The sequence below is a fragment of the Sturnira hondurensis genome, unplaced genomic scaffold (assembly GCF_014824575.4).
Source record: "Sturnira hondurensis isolate 20B ecotype Veracruz unplaced genomic scaffold, ASM1482457v3 Scaffold0010128, whole genome shotgun sequence".
NCBI classification, from domain to species: Eukaryota; Metazoa; Chordata; class Mammalia; order Chiroptera; family Phyllostomidae; genus Sturnira; species Sturnira hondurensis.
This window is the reverse complement of record NW_028082759.1, coordinates 14,395,668-14,410,883: the sequence shown is the minus strand read 5'-3', so window position 1 is coordinate 14,410,883 and position 15,216 is coordinate 14,395,668. Positions and strand designations below refer to the sequence as shown.

General features: G+C 49.1%; 1 protein-coding gene across 1 annotated transcript; it reads left to right on the top strand.

Annotated features, from left to right (window-relative positions):
- Positions 1-278: 278 nt before the first annotated feature.
- On the top strand, positions 279-13,257 carry REELD1 (reeler domain containing 1). The gene is given in 8 exon segments (XM_037058238.1): positions 279-486; positions 2,664-2,886; positions 4,644-4,681; positions 4,684-4,806; positions 10,597-10,800; positions 10,803-10,908; positions 11,073-11,118; positions 12,282-13,257. Coding segments are annotated over 8 exon segments (1,554 nt in total). The 3' UTR covers positions 12,888-13,257.
- The last annotated feature ends 1,959 nt before the right edge of the window (positions 13,258-15,216 follow it).

The window sequence follows — 15,216 nt, the reverse complement described above, 5'->3', positions numbered from 1 at the left end:
ACTGAAATATTAAAGCCTCTCTTGAAAAAGAAGCAGTCTGGTCTTTTGAGAAAATTAGAAGATGAAAGGTTTTTTTAAAAATGTGTTTAGGAAGGAAATACTCCCTATAGCTTGGTGTGTCTTTTTGATCTTGACCTTAAGCGCCTGCAGTCTGGGGAGGCGGCATTACAGGTACCTGGGGTTTCAAGGCAGTGTGGGATGCAGGTCAGTCACATTGTAATGCACTGAAACAGTCTCTGGACTGAAGCCGGTTTTCTTGTGACACAGGAAAGGGCAGGATGAGAGTCCCCGCTGCCCTCGCAGGCTGGGTTTGTACGGCCCTCGGCCTGGCTTCCTGCTCATCTGCCTTCTCCCACCGCGCCAGCTCAGAGGCCTGTGAGGACATGCGGCCCCAGCACATCCAAGCCCAGCCTCAGAGCCCCAGGACACACCACATCACCATTCCCACCAGCAGGTCTTCCTACTCGCCAGGTGACACAGTGCCAGGTACGCATGGGAGAGGCTTCGAGACAGCCAGGGAGCCCCAGGGCCCTCGTGACAAACTCCACATTGTGTTCGTCCCACCGGGAGTTTCCTGGACTAAAGAACGACTTAACCCTAAGAGGCAATTATGTAGCCAAAGACAGACATGAAATACGTGTTATCCTGAGAACCACATAACTAATCTCTATATTGGTACTCATCTTTACGAGAGAAAAGGGCACAAATAGCATTGACATAAAACATCAAAAAGTGAAAGTTTTCTCTCCCTTATTCTGGACACTCAGTTTGATTCCTTAGAGGCAAACATTGTTGTTTCTTGCACATTTTTCCAGAAACTGTTCGTTCACAGAAGCATATGTAAGTGTGATATCCCAAAAGAGTATATAACCTTGTGAAGACACAAATTAAGGCATTCTGTTCAACGTCTATATTTTTCACCTAGTAATAATATTGGCATCTTTTACTGTGTACATAAGCATATTTTCAATGATTTCCTGACAGTTTTCTAGAGATCAGGTGAAGGGTTTAACTGGTTTCCTGTGGCTAGATATTTGCTTCTCTAATTGTTGGCATTATGAACACTGTTTTGAATATCCTTGTACTTCTGTTCACTGTGCGAGCCAGGATTCTTTTAGTTGCAAGTGCCAGGAGAGCTGATGAGTTCATGGGTAAAGAAAGATTCAATTTTTTCACTGAGTCTGGTGGTGGGGTTTCTGTGTTTGGTGAAGACACTCGGCAATGACAAGACCCAAAGATGTTTCTGTTCTCCTGCTCGGCCACTGTCAGCGAGCTGGGGTGGTCCCTCTGGCTTCGCCCAGGCTCAGGAGGGCTGCTGGGGTAGCAGGTCTCACACTGGCACCGAAACCGGAATAGAGTGTCTGGCAGGGAGGTTTGTTCCCCCAGGACCCGCCAGCCCTCTCAGCCTACATGCTGTCCTTGGCCAGACTGGGGTCACGGGTGAAGAGGGACTTGTAGCAGCAGTTTGGGACCGACGACAGAGAGAAGCCTGTTTTGAAAGCGAGAGGTCCCCACTCTCAACAGGAACATAACATCTGGGTTCTGTTTGCAGAGGGTAAGTGGAGAGAGGCTGTTGGGTAGTGGACCTCAGGGTCTGCCACGTTGCCTTACGCAGGTATGTCAGGTGCTACAACAGAGGGTAACTAAGGGTGACTGCCCGGGGTGTGTGGTTTTTAGACATAATGTCAACTTTACCATGTCTAACTGGACAATTCACTGGCATTAGGTACATTCACAGTGTTGTACAACCATCACCACTGTCCACCTCCAGAACTTTTTCATCATCCTTACAGAAGCTCTGTCCCATTAGACAATCTCTCTCCGTCTGTCTGTCTGTCCCTCCAGGCCCTGGTAACCTCCACTCTTTCTGTCTCTATGGACAGAAATTTGCCTATTCTGGGTACTACTGCATGTAAGTGGAATCACACACTATGTGTCATTTGGGGCCTGGCTTGTTTCCCGCACTATGATGTTTTCTAGGCCCATGCACGCAGTGGCTTGTATCAGGGGTGACTGCATTGCTCTCAAGTTCCACGCCCCGGCGGAGAGCGGCCTGGGATGGAGTTCCAGCTTTCGTGAGTGAGTGCTCTCGCTCTCCTGTGGCCCTGCTGGAACTGGTAACAATGACACGTTTTAGAGTTCGTGTGTGTGTGATGGGTATAAAATAGTATCTCGGTTATAGTTATTTTTACAGTATTGTTTGAGTTTGTTTTATATTCTGTGGTGTCCTTTCATAAGTTTGGGTTATCTTTTTACAGATTCACTATAACCATTTGTATATTTGTCTGTTTTGTAGCTAACAAATACTTTCTCAGTTTATCATTTGTTTTTTTTATTTCTTCTATATTCAGAATTTTAAAAAAATCATCTTTTCCTTTATGGCTCCTGGGTTTTGCTTAGAAGAGCATTCCTAACTCCAATATTTAAGGGGAAATCACATTGTTTTAAATTCTTATGAATTCTACTTTTGCATGATCTCTGATCCAAATGGAAATCATTTGTGGTGTAAAACAGCACATCGATTTCTTTTTTTTTTCCCTACTGAATGGTTCATTTTGTGGGGGCTGGTCTCAAACTCCAAGCCTGCAGTGTTACAGTTGCCACCTAAACCCAAGTGGCCCTATGCCAAGTGCGTCACCTCCAGTGGCCGTTCTCTGCTGCAGTGACCGTGAGGAGCGGCCGTGACTTCGTGGGGTTTCTGCTTCAGGCTTGAAGAGGGTCTGGTCATCAAACAGCCGTCACTTTCCTGCTTGTCCCTCCCGGTTCCAAACTGATGGCTTGTTTCGAAGAGTTCGACACGGTCACCCACTGGGACAAGTCCCGGAAGGGAACCCTGTCCTTTGTGTGAAAGGCCCCCGCCCAGCCCGTGGGGGACATCAGATTCCTGTAAGAGAGTGAAGCGCTGCTTCTTGGTAACTAGCCTTCCACTTTGAAAAGAGGGGAGCATCCCCTCTGTCCCCCACCTCTCAGCCGCTTTATAACAGGGATGGGGTCCCTGGAGCTGCCCTAACTACAGGGCCTACATGGAGGGCAACTACAGAACATTGCCCCCATCTCCCCTCTTTGCCATCATCCATGTTCTGGAATATGTGGTTTCCCCTCCTTCCTGGACACAGGTGAATCTTGGTCAACAGCTCCAGGAACTTCTCATTAAAGGACCAGAGGACTGCTAGTGGGAAGGCAGAGAGAGAGCTGAGAAGGAGAGAGGGAGGTGGACAGACAGGTGGACACCTTCCTTGGCCCAGGGGGAAGCCACTGAGTCTCTGCCCCTTGGCTGGTCAGCCATCCCGTGGGTGGAACAATAATAGCACTTCCTTCTAGGGGTGGGCCAGCGTGGGCCAGGGGCCCAGAACAGTGCCTGGCCACAGAGGGCGCTGTGCAAGCATTGGCCATCACGACTCTGACCAAGACACCTGCATTTGCCAAGCAGGGTAATTTTAGTGTTGTTTTTAGAAAGTGGTGTGTTTCTTTTCTTTCTCAGTTGCTTTTCCCCACTCGCTCGTAGATACAAGAGGGAGGCTGAACCTGAGGGCGGTGGCATCCAGACCCGGGGCTCCCCCTCCGGGCTTCCCCTCCGCGCTGGGAGCAGTGAGCAGAGAGGGTTTCCGTCTCCTCCTTGCGCCCTAATGCAGCAGGCAGAACCGCAAGGAGCAGAACCCTGTGCCATGACGGTGCCTGCCTGGCCGCTGGCGGCACCCAGCTCCTGCCATGCCCTTGGTTCTGATCCAGAGCAGGTGTGCGTGGTGTGTGAAGTCCTCACACCAGTGGAGTTACTTTTATTTCTCAGAGCATCCCATTTCTATTCTCGGATTTACCGTCGTAGCTGCTGTGTGGTGCTACACAGGAAGTAGTTTAGACGCCATGATCTTCCTTTGGCAGAAAGGGGCCGAGTCGTTGGTCAGAAGCCCCTCCCAGAGCCACCCCATGCTCGCGCACCCCTGCGGTCCGTTCCTGCAGTAACCGTCCACCTGCGGGGACCTGAACCGTGACTCTCGCTGGCACCTCAGCTCTCTGGACGGCTTCAGCGAATGAGTCCGTGTTTATAACTGCTTTCTGAGTACTCACAGTGAGGAAAATAACATTTGCCAATAATCCCTACCTTGGTGAAACGTTGGGGAGAGCAATGAGATAATGTCTCTGCAACTAATTTTTTACTGAAGAAAGTCATTATGTATTCAAAATATTACTTAAGAGTATTTATTAATGATTTACTTCTAATTTTCAATAGAATCTGTGATTACAATAGCAATGTACAACTGTACAGAAGAATTACAAACTTTCAGTCAATGATGTAATCTAGTTAACAATAGACCAGTCGTGACTAATAACAAAGTCAAATGTAGGACCTTTTGAGTTGAGATACATAAGGAAGCTACCCTGTAGTCAAAACGAGATTTTTAATGACTGTATTTTTTGATTGGTGCTTGTCCTTTCCTAATTTCATTATTTGCTGCTATTGTTTTTGTTTTTAAAAAGAATGAAGTCACTCAAAAGAAAATGTAATCCTTTCTCTCTGGTTCTTCTGTCTGTTTAGACTTTTGTTCTTCTTTATTGTTTTGTCGTTCTCTCTGTTCTAGTAGGATGACCCCCGGTATCATGTAAGGAAAACTGAGCTCTCAACCCTGTGCTTTCTCCTTCTGCAGTTTACTGGTCATCCAGTCGTATTTCGTTTTCTGGGCAAGGCTGAATCACCTGTCGGGTCTCAACAGACACACAGCGAAGCCCATTCTGACAGCTGCATGGAACTGGGCCCCCCGATGCCAAGCCCTGGGCAGAGGCCAGAGGGTGTCGAAGGACCTGCACCAGGTACAGCTTGCCACTGTATGCAGTGGCTAGGTTGCCATCCTCACTTTTACCTACTTATTTTCACTTCAGATTTACTGGGTTCCAGTACCTGCAACACGAGGAATAACCACCGGCCTCTGCCAACTGTTAAGCAGTTCTCGGGGATGTGGTGACAGCAGTTAGCAGGGTGGGTGCAGCTGCTCGTTGTGACGCTCTTCGTCTGCTCAGCCCCACAGAGCAAGCTGAGCTCTAGACTGGAGAGTCAGAACAGTGCTGCCAGCCCCCCAAATCGCACCCACCTCCCCCCCCGACTCTTACCAACCCTCCCAAACGCTGAAGCTACACAGCCAGCTAGAGAAAGAAATGACCTTTTCTTCTGTTTTTAAATAAAAACTCATCCAGTTTCCACTGTGACTTTCCACAGTAGGTAAGTAGGAAGATGGCTCTTTGCAGCCTGGGTTGGAGAACAGAATCAGGAGTGAGAGATGGTTTGGATGGCAATGGAGTGTTTTTCTGGTTCGCCGTGTGGCTTTAGACCCCACTGGCCCATGAACTTCCAAAACAAACAANAAGTCACTCAAAAGAAAATGTAATCCTTTCTCTCTGGTTCTTGTCTGTTTGGACTTTTGTTCTTCTTTATTGTTTTGTCGTTCTCTCTGTTCTAGTAGGATGACCCCCGGTATCATGTAAGGAAAACTGAGCTCTCAACCCTGTGCTTTCTCCTTCTGCAGTTTACTGGTCATCCAGTCGTATTTCGTTTTCTGGGCAAGGCTGAATCACCTGTCGGGTCTCAACAGACACACAGCGGAGCCCATTCTGACAGCTGCATGGAACTGGGCCCCCCGATGCCAAGCCCTGGGCAGAGGCCAGAGGGTATCGAAGGACCTGCGCCAGGTACAGCTTGCCACTGTATGCAGTGGCTAGGTTGCCATCCTCACTTTTACCTACTTATTTTCACTTCAGATTTACTGGGTTCCAGTACCTGCAACACGAGGAATAACCACCGGCCTCTGCCAACTGTTAAGCAGTTCTCGGGGATGTGGTGACAGCAGTTAGCAGGGTGGGTACAGCTGCTCGTTGTGACGCTCTTCGTCTGCTCAGCCCCACAGAGCAAGCTGAGCTCTAGACTGGAGAGTCAGAACAGTGCTGCCAGCCCCCCAAATCGCGCCCACCTCCCCCCCCCCGACTCTTACCAACCCTCCCAAACGCTGAAGCTACATAGCCAGCTAGAGAAAGAAATGATCTTTTCTTCTGTTTTAAATAAAAACTCATCCAGTTTCCACTGTGACTTTCCACAGTAGGTAAGTAGGAAGATGGCTCTTTGCAGCCTGGGTTGGAGAACAGAATCAGGAATGAGAGATGGTTTGGATGGCAATGGAGTGTTTTTCTGGTTCGCCGTGTGGCTTTAGACCCCACTGGCCCATGAACTTCCAAAACAAACAAACAAAAACAAAAAACTAAAACACTTAAAAATATATATTTTATTGATTATGCCATGACAGTTGTTCCATTTATTCTCCTCTTTATTCCCCTCCACCCTGCAACACCCTCCTACCAGCAACCCTTGCCCTCCAACTTATTTCATGTCCGTGGGTCATACATATCAGTTCTTTGGCTTCTCCATTTCCTATACTCCAAAATAGACAGGTCTTAACCTCCGCCTGTCTATTCTGTACCTACCATTTATGCTTCTTATTCCCCGTACCTTTTCCCCCCATTCTCTCCCCCTCCCCGCTGATAGCCCTCCATGTGAGCCCCATGCTGTGATTCTCTTCCTGTCCTAGTTCTTTGCTGAGTTTGTTTTTGTTTAGGTTCAGTTGTTGATAGTTGTGAGTTTGTTGTCATTTTACTCTTCATATTTTTATCTTCTTTTTCTTAGATAAATCCCTTTAACATTTCATATAATAAGGGCTTGGTAATGATAAACTCCTTTAACTTGACCTTATCTGAGAAGCACTTTATCTGCCCTTCCATGTTAAATGAAAGCTTTGCTGGATAGAGTAATCTTGGATGTAGGTCCTTGACTTTCATGACTTTGAATACTTCTTTCCAGCCCCTTCTTCTATGCAAGATTTCTTTTGAGAAATCAGCTGATAGTCTTATGGGAACCCCTTTGAAGGTAACTGTCTCCTGTTCTCTTTCTGCTTTTAATATTGTCTCCTTATCTTTAATCTTGGATAATGTAATTATGATGTGCCTTGGTGTGTGTTTCCTTGAGTCCAGCTTCTTTGGGACTCTCTGAGCTTCCTGGACTCCCTGGCAGTCTATTTCCTTTGCCAGATTAAGGAAGTTCTCCTTTGATATTTTCTCAAATAAGTTTTCAATTTTTTGCTTTTCCTCTTCTCCTTCTGGCACCCCTATGATTCAGATGTTGGAACGTTTACAGTTATTCCAGAAGCTCCGAAGCTTCTCCTCATTTTTTTGAATTCTTATTTCTTCATTTTGTTCTGGTCTATTGTTTATTTCTCCTTCTGCTCCAAACTGTTTATTTGAGTCCTAGTTTCCTTTGATTCATTGTTGGTTCCCTATACATTTTCCTTTATTTCATTTTGCATAGCCTTCTCTTTTTCCTCTATTTTGTGACCATACTCAACTATTTCTGTGAGTATTCTGATTACCGGCATTTTGAACTCTACATCTGATAGTTTAGCTATCTCTTCATCTCTTAGTTCTATTTTTGGAGTTTTGATCTGTTCTTTCCTTTAGGCCATATTTCTTGGTCTCAGCACAGCTGTCACTTTGTAAGGGGCAGAGCCTTAGGTATTCACCAGGGCAGGGCAACCCTCTTTGCTGCATTGTGGCACCGTATGTAGGGGGGGAGTCAGAGAGAGAACAATGCGGCTTTCTCAGCAGCTTTCAGCCACTTTCCCCACTACCCACAAGCAAACTGGGCCCTTCTGGTGCTGATTCTTGGGTGGGTGGGACTGTGTACATCCTAGGACTCAGTGGGACTCTCCCATGAATTTTCCCGTGAGGCTGGGAGTTTCTCCCGCCGCTGCAACTCCCACAGGTTTAACAGTCAGAAGTTTGAGGCTTTATTTTCCTGCGGCGGAACCCTGGGTTGTGTGGTCTGTCTGATTCCCTGGTTGTTTCTCCTGGTTTATCCTCACACAAACGTGGGACCGCCTAGTCTACCAGCCGCCACCTTGCTGTGAGTCCACTCTGCCCTGGCTGCCCGTCGCTGCCCCTCATACCAGTTTCAATGAATGTTTCTTCTTTACCTCTGTGGTTGTCAGACTTCCAGAATTCCATACAGTTTGATTTTCTGGCATTGCTGGTTATTTTTTGCTTTTAAATTGGTCGTTTTCCTTCTATTAGTTGTGCGAGGAGTCAAAGTGTATCTACCTACATCTCCTTCTTGGCCAGAAGTACAAAAAACTAAAACATTAACCAGCTAGACAATGCTTGACCTACCAGAAAATCACTGGTGCTATGGGATTCATTTTCATTATGTATTTCTAGTTAAGTGCTCTGAACAGATGTACTCATAAAGGCATCCAATCGCCCACTCAGGAAATCTAGTCTTTACTCCATTCAATCCCACTTTCCGTTATTCTTCCCTTCAGCCTTGGCTAACATGGCACGTCCAGGATCCGACTGGAACCCCCGCCTTGGCTCAGTCCGGCAGACCCAAGCTCAGGGCCAAGCCTGGGCCACCCCTTTGCCCCAAACCCTGTCCCCTCCCAGCACTGCTCCTGCAGCCTCCACCACCGTTATTCCTGAAAGCAGAGAAAACACTTCAGATTGGCCTGAAGAGGACCCTGCCAGCCCACCACGTGTCTGAAGTCTTATGTTTAATTTTATAAATCATGCAAATGTTGCTTTCTAACCCCAAGTGTACTGCTTTTAATATGCATATGAATAAAAGGGAGGCTTCAGGAAGGGCCACCCTGCGGTCCGACCTGCTCTCTGATGGGTGACCCTGCTGGGAGGCCTGTCTCCCCGGGGTTGAAAACTCCGGTCAGAGCCGCCACAGGGCAAACTCCTTATTACGCCGCTGACACTCTGCCCCTCTGGGCCCAGCCTGTTTTCCTGCTTCTTCCTCTTCACAGAACCTAGCGTTTTCCCGAGGAAAAAGGAGTGAGTGAGTGTGAGTGTGTGTGTGTTGGGGGAGGTATCATTCATCTAACAAAGTGCAACAGATTTGTAACTGGAAGGAGACCCCAGCAGGCCAGTGGGGATTATGCATTTTCACAGTGGGAGGACGGCCTGTTGTATTTCTCAGACGTTTCCCAACAGACCCTTGGGACACTTTGGGGTCCTGCCCAACCTTGCCGGACGTGACCTGCTTCCATGTGTCCACCTGTTGCCTTCTGACAGTTCCTCATGTGAGACCAACCGCTCCTCACGATGATCTATTTCTCTCCTAAGGCGTAGTTCGGGTCTCTCCTTTGTGGAACTTCCCCCATACTTCTTGGTGGGCAGATATAATCACCTTCTTAGCTCTGGTACTGAAGCTGTCATCACACTGTAATAGATGAGGGTGGGCATCTAAGAGTCTTTGCTTCTAGATTTCCATTCAGAAACAACTGACCTACACCCATTCTGCACCTGCAATGACGCTGGCACACAGTGGGTCTGCAGATGTCCAAATGCATCTAGAGTTCAAGTAGGAACCTAAAAAAAACTGTCAAGAGTTTTTGCCACGTTCTGTGGGTCTGTGTTAGGCTTCTTTGTTTTTCACTTGTTCTCAATGTTTCTGAGTGACAAAGGCATTGAAACAAAGTTGCACACCCCTAGCTCCCCCAGAAAGATTCAACCTAACTGGTTGGGCTCCTGGGCAGAGAAATTTCTGCCAACACTCTTTGCGAACACCATCTCTGTCCCCCTAATCGTCGAGGTGGTGGGCCCTCGGTGTGCGTCTGTGCCAGCAGGTCTCCGTGCTTCTCCTTCACTGACTCCATTTCACCTCCTCGGCAACGGCGTGCTGTATGTACTGTCACGGGTCCCATTTTGCAAATGAAGAAACTGATGTTCCAGAACTTACCTTAAGCCTCCAGGAATTAGCAGAGTGGAGAACAGAACTCAGAAACGATTGGACTGCAAAGCCTGCACTCGGTCACTGCATTTCTAATGCTGGGTGACTGTGCCAGCCTTTCACGGGGGAGCAAGGCCGTGGAGGGCAGTGCAGGGCAGGGCAGGGCTACCCAGCAGGGGCTCCAGCCATTATCATGACCCAGGAAAGTTCTTTCCTTGTTATTGTTTTTTTAAATCCTCACCTCAGGATATGTTTTCTTATTGACTTTAGAGAGAGAGGGAGGGAGGGAGAAACACCTATATGAGAGAGAATCATCAGTCAGTTGCCTCCCACACAGGCCCTGACTGGGAATCAAATCTGCAACCTTTTGGTGTACAGAAGATGACGCTCCAACTAACTGAGCCACCCGGCCAGGGTATCTGGGAAACTTGCCGTATCTTACTAATACGGCAAGAAAGATTGAGGACTTTCACCAATCTGCAATTTGTGAGATTCCACTTTCTTTTCTAGCGAGGAACAGGTTTTGGCAGAGGGGAGAAAAAATGCAGTCGTCTCTATTCCCTGATTGATGCCTGTTAGGACAACGCACAAGCCCAGGAGCCCAGGGACCTGCACCCTGAAAAGACCTCAGGAATGGAGAGTGCTTTGCTGCATGGTCAGGCCTTATGCTACTGGCCAGATCATTTTTGTGTTGACCGTGGCTCACACTTAATGGTCTGTCCTCGAGGCACATTAAAGTCTCCAGTATTTACCCATTATTGTCGCTGTCGGGGCTGATTGGTGCCAGGAAAGTGCTCTCACTCTCTCTGTGGTGTCTTTGGGCCTCTGTTCAGCTCCCAGGCTGCCCAGCCCTCCTTCCCAGCAGCGCGCAGATACCCCTGCTGTTGCCCTGGCTGGGGCTGCAGAGGAGGACAGCTTAGATCTTGTTCCTGCTGGAACCGGGGTGTCAGAATTTCCTGGGGGTGCAGAGGCTGTGTTCCAACCATCGCCACTCGCAGCTACTACCACCAGCAATGGCCAGACATGCAGCAGGGACAGCAGCCAACCCACAAACCCTGTATGGATGCCCGTGGGCTGGACAGGCTCATGGCCCCCAGGAGCTTGTTCACCGAGGACTTTGCTTCCAGCCCCAATGCCCACCACAGGTAATAGGCGGGGGTGGGCCAGTCCGTCAAGTGGTGGGGTGATGCCCAACCCCGGGATGCTGAGGAAATGTAAACGTCTTGGAGTCTGATGGTAAGGGATCTCAACCATGTTTATTCCTAAGGGTATGAGAAACCCTGACTGTAGAAGGGCTACTGGTCAATAGGGCTGGGTATGATAACCACTCGGGGAAGTCTAGTCTCTTGGACAGGGTGAGGTCTCCAACGTGTTTTTATAAACAAAACAAAATAAAATATATGTTTTATGTTTTAGAGATATTATAGTTCATAAATATATACTTATACAAAAGAATAAAGAACAGCATTCAACGAGTTCTTTGCTGCCATCCTCTCTTACCTCTCCCCCTTCCCCACCTCCAGCCTCGACTCCATACTCAAGGCATCTGTCAAGGAAATCTGGTTTTATCAGCATACACAGCAGTGACAGGAAAGGTTGCTTCTTGATCCAAATACTTGATGACTTCTTCTCAGTACTTCTATTCTTCCTTTTAGGACTCAGGGTGAACCAAGCAAGCTTTGCTCCGTCGGAAACTTGCCTGCCCTCGGATAGGAGTGAACAGGTAATAAATAGCCCACGTTACGCAAGGGGGGTGAGGCTGGTATTTTGAACTCAGAGTGGAGAGTTCCCGACTAGGAAATCAGAGCTATTAGACCAAGAACCAAAGCATGAGAGAAGGAGGCAAGGGTGTAACACACACATCATGTTGTTCTACCAACCAATAGCGGCCTTTGTCTCTGAAGTTATTATTGGCAATGGTAGAAATTGATGGTTTCAGTGATTTGTTTCCCCTCCCAGCCTTGGTGAATAATTCCTCTCTCCTCCCTGCTCCCAACCCCCTCTTCATAACACTGACCTCGTAAGACCATGCGAGGTCCCGGAGGTCAGCTCAATGGGCAGTATAACATCTGCATGCCCGCTGATTTACTATTCCTTTGAAGTCTTAAAAGGAGTGCAGAATAAAACATGGTATAATGTTCTTCCTCAAATTTATCAGAACCATCATCAAGACGAAACAGTCCCTCTCGCATGGGTGGTAGCATAAAAAGACACACAAAGCTGTCAGCCGTTGGAGATGACAGTCACGGATGCTGGTCCAGAAGTCATCCTAAGTTTGTTCTTGCCACTGGCCTCCATGTTCTCTGTGTGGCTTCCATTAGCCACCCTGTCCCCATCAGTAACAAATGCGTATTTATCTACTGGGGCTTCTTACTCTGTGCTCTTTTGAGGAGTAGGCACTAGACTGGGTTTTCAGCTGCTGCCTGGAATTCCTTAAAGAACACAGGTTGGTTGCAAAGCTCATTGGCAATTTGGGTGAAGACTGGCCCCTTTGACATTTTTCCCTTTGCTTTTCTAGGACAAGTTGGAGGTCTCCAACAGGACAGCGATGAGGCCTTGGCTGGACACTGTCCCTCTTACCTATCCTCAGCGCCTCTGGCCCTAGCCTCTGGCTAGGGGTAGGGGTGGGGCTGGGGCAGCCAGCCTGTCTCCTGTCTTCCACACCTTGGACTCTCCTGGGCCACCCACTGCCACTGGCTGGTCACAGGGACCTGGGCCCTCTGCCAGCTTCTTGCCCCAGTCAAAGCACGAGCTGCCCAGAGTGAAAGAGGCAAATGGAGAGGGCAGAGTGGGCTACCCCAGGGAGGCCCACCCAAGGCCTGTGCCTGGGCAAGAGGGAGCCGGTGCCCCTTCAGAGACCCAGCTCAGGACTCCTCAGCTGACAATCCTGCTATGCCTTTCAGCCACTTTGGGCATGTTTTTGGCTGCTGGCCTCTGCTACCTGCACACCCAGTGTTGCTGAAAGCAGACACGGGTGTCCTTCAGGGAGCCTGCCCCACGTGCTGTGGCCAGGAGCGACGGCGGTGAGACGGGCCCGTCAGGCAGATCCGGGAGAACAGGAGTGGTTGGAGCCAAATAGGACTGGATCGCTCCCTCTGTGGGTAGCAAGAAAACAGTCCTCTGAGCAGCCCGCCATCCCAGGCCCCTCTGTGGCCTCGTCAGACCCTGTGGGCTGGCGTCTCAGCCAGAACAGCGCTAATGAGAACAGCTGACGAGCGCTGGGCGGCTGTCGCTGCTGCGCGGTTGGCGGAGGAAGCAGCGACGAGATGCTTTCATCAACAGCGTCCTTCCCGAGCTTTGTTGTCTTAACATCTGCATTTAGCTGCCTTTTTTCTTTTCACAATTAGACGTTCTGTTTGAAGAGTTAAACTCGGCACAATGAATATTGTATAACCTGCTCATTAACTAGACTCCTGTGGCCTCTGAGCTTCCTCCGTTGCCTTAAGGACCCGCGGAAATGAAAACTATGTCCCCCTTCCGCGTGTCAGCCACCTCCCCTCTAAGTCTTTGAAGAACGAGGAGTGTTGGGGTTGTGTCTTTTGCAAGACAGAGAAAGAACTGTAGCCCCTGTGTCGCCTCTCCAAACCACTCCAAGGAAGTTTTGTTTTTTTAAACCTGGAGTTCAGAACTGGCTCTGATTATTGGACTAGGTGAGTGCCAGGGTGTTCAGTCTTTCTGGAAACTCCGAGGTCCGACAAACCCTCCATGAAAGCAGTCAGAGTAAAGAGAATTTGAGAGAGCTGGATAAACACGTCTGTGGGGAAACATGTACGTACACACTAGGCCCTAAATGCCCGAGTGGGGCATGGAAGCCTCTTCCTCGGGTGTAAATGGATCTGAGATCTCCCGTCCATTTGCACTTGACGAGAGGCTCATGCAGTGAGCAGACATATGACCCTTTGGCCCAAGGTGAGGCCAGGAAAAAAAATGCAGCCAGCCCAGTTTGGAGAATGGGCCTCTGCTTGTCCATCCAGGAATGGTCAGGCAGAGCATGTCACGGATGGAGGCCACCTACCTGCGTTGTGACTTCATGAAGGTCATTTTGGTATAACATACTACAGAGGGTCAGAATGGCAGGTATGAAAATAAATCTTGAATATACTCATTTCCTTTGGCACATAATTAACTGCTTTTTCAGAGGTAAGCTACTGAAGTCACGGGCCATTTTAATGGTGAAACAAAAGCCACTGTAAATTCAGAAAGGGTTTTTATTGAGCACCTAATTCCTGCAGGCACAGCACTAAGAAGTTCATGGGTATTTCCACTTTTAATTCTCACCGGAACTTAACGAGGATTGAGTTCAGTAACTTGCCAAAGACAGGCATTCCTGATGTGTCCACTCGGCAACAAAACCCTTCCTTTTAAACGGGGCGTGTCGGAAAGAGAGGCCCCTGCTCGTTTTCCAGCCCCTGTGAGCTCATTGGCATGGGTTCCCACCCTCTCCTCCTGGATTCCCGGCCAGGCGCATCCAGGGGAGGGCCTCGGGAGGCACAGGGAGACCCGGGGGTCCACAGAGGAAAGCACTGTGGGACCACTGTAGAAAGACACGCATGGGGGCCACGGACATCACTGCTGCACGTCCACCCCGCCTCAGAGATCGCCCCAAGCGGCAAACAAGGGGTCTTCTAGGGCAGAGTTCTCACTTGGCCACATCGGAGCCAGGGGTTCCAGGTCCAAACACAACACCGTCCAGATCTTTCCTGTCAAGGGGGCATTTTCCTGGGTAAACAGACTGTTGTTCATCCACCGGTGTGAAACAAACTGCCCCACAACTCGGTGGTTTAGAGCAACCAGGGCCACCCCCGTTCAATAGCTTCCACGAGCCTGGGTTTTCCCCGGGCTCCACGGGGCGGTTCTTCTGCCTCGCGTGTTGTAGACTGGGCTGGAATATCCCTATGACTCGCAGGGCTGGTGGCTGCTGCTGACTGCCATGTCTCCTCTTCCCGGCGTTATACAGCTCAGGGTCGGGGGTCCACCTGCCGTGTTCCAAGCAGACAGGGCCAGAAGCTGGGCACCTCCTAAAGCTCAGCCTTAGGGGGTCACACGGCTTTACTTCTGCCGCTTCCTAGTGGTCAGGGCAAGAAACAGGGTCAGCCCGCACCCTTCACAGGGAAGGATACTCGATTTCACTTTTTTAAAAAGATTTTTATTTATTTTTAGAGAGAGTGGAAGGGAAGGAGAAAGGGAGGGAGAGAAACATCAATGTGTGGTTGTCTCTTGTGAGCCCCCTACTGGGGAGCTGGCCCTCAACCCAGGCATGTGCCCTGACTGGGAATCGAACTGGCGACCCTTCGCTTCACAGGCCTGTGCTCAATCCACTGAGCTACATCAGCCAGGGCTCGATTTCACTTTTTGTTGGGAGAAGTGGCAAAGGATGTGAAACCATCTCCCATTTACTGCCTCCCTGTTTGGACTGCCAGCCTGCCATGGGGCTTCCATGAGTGTGAGAGAGG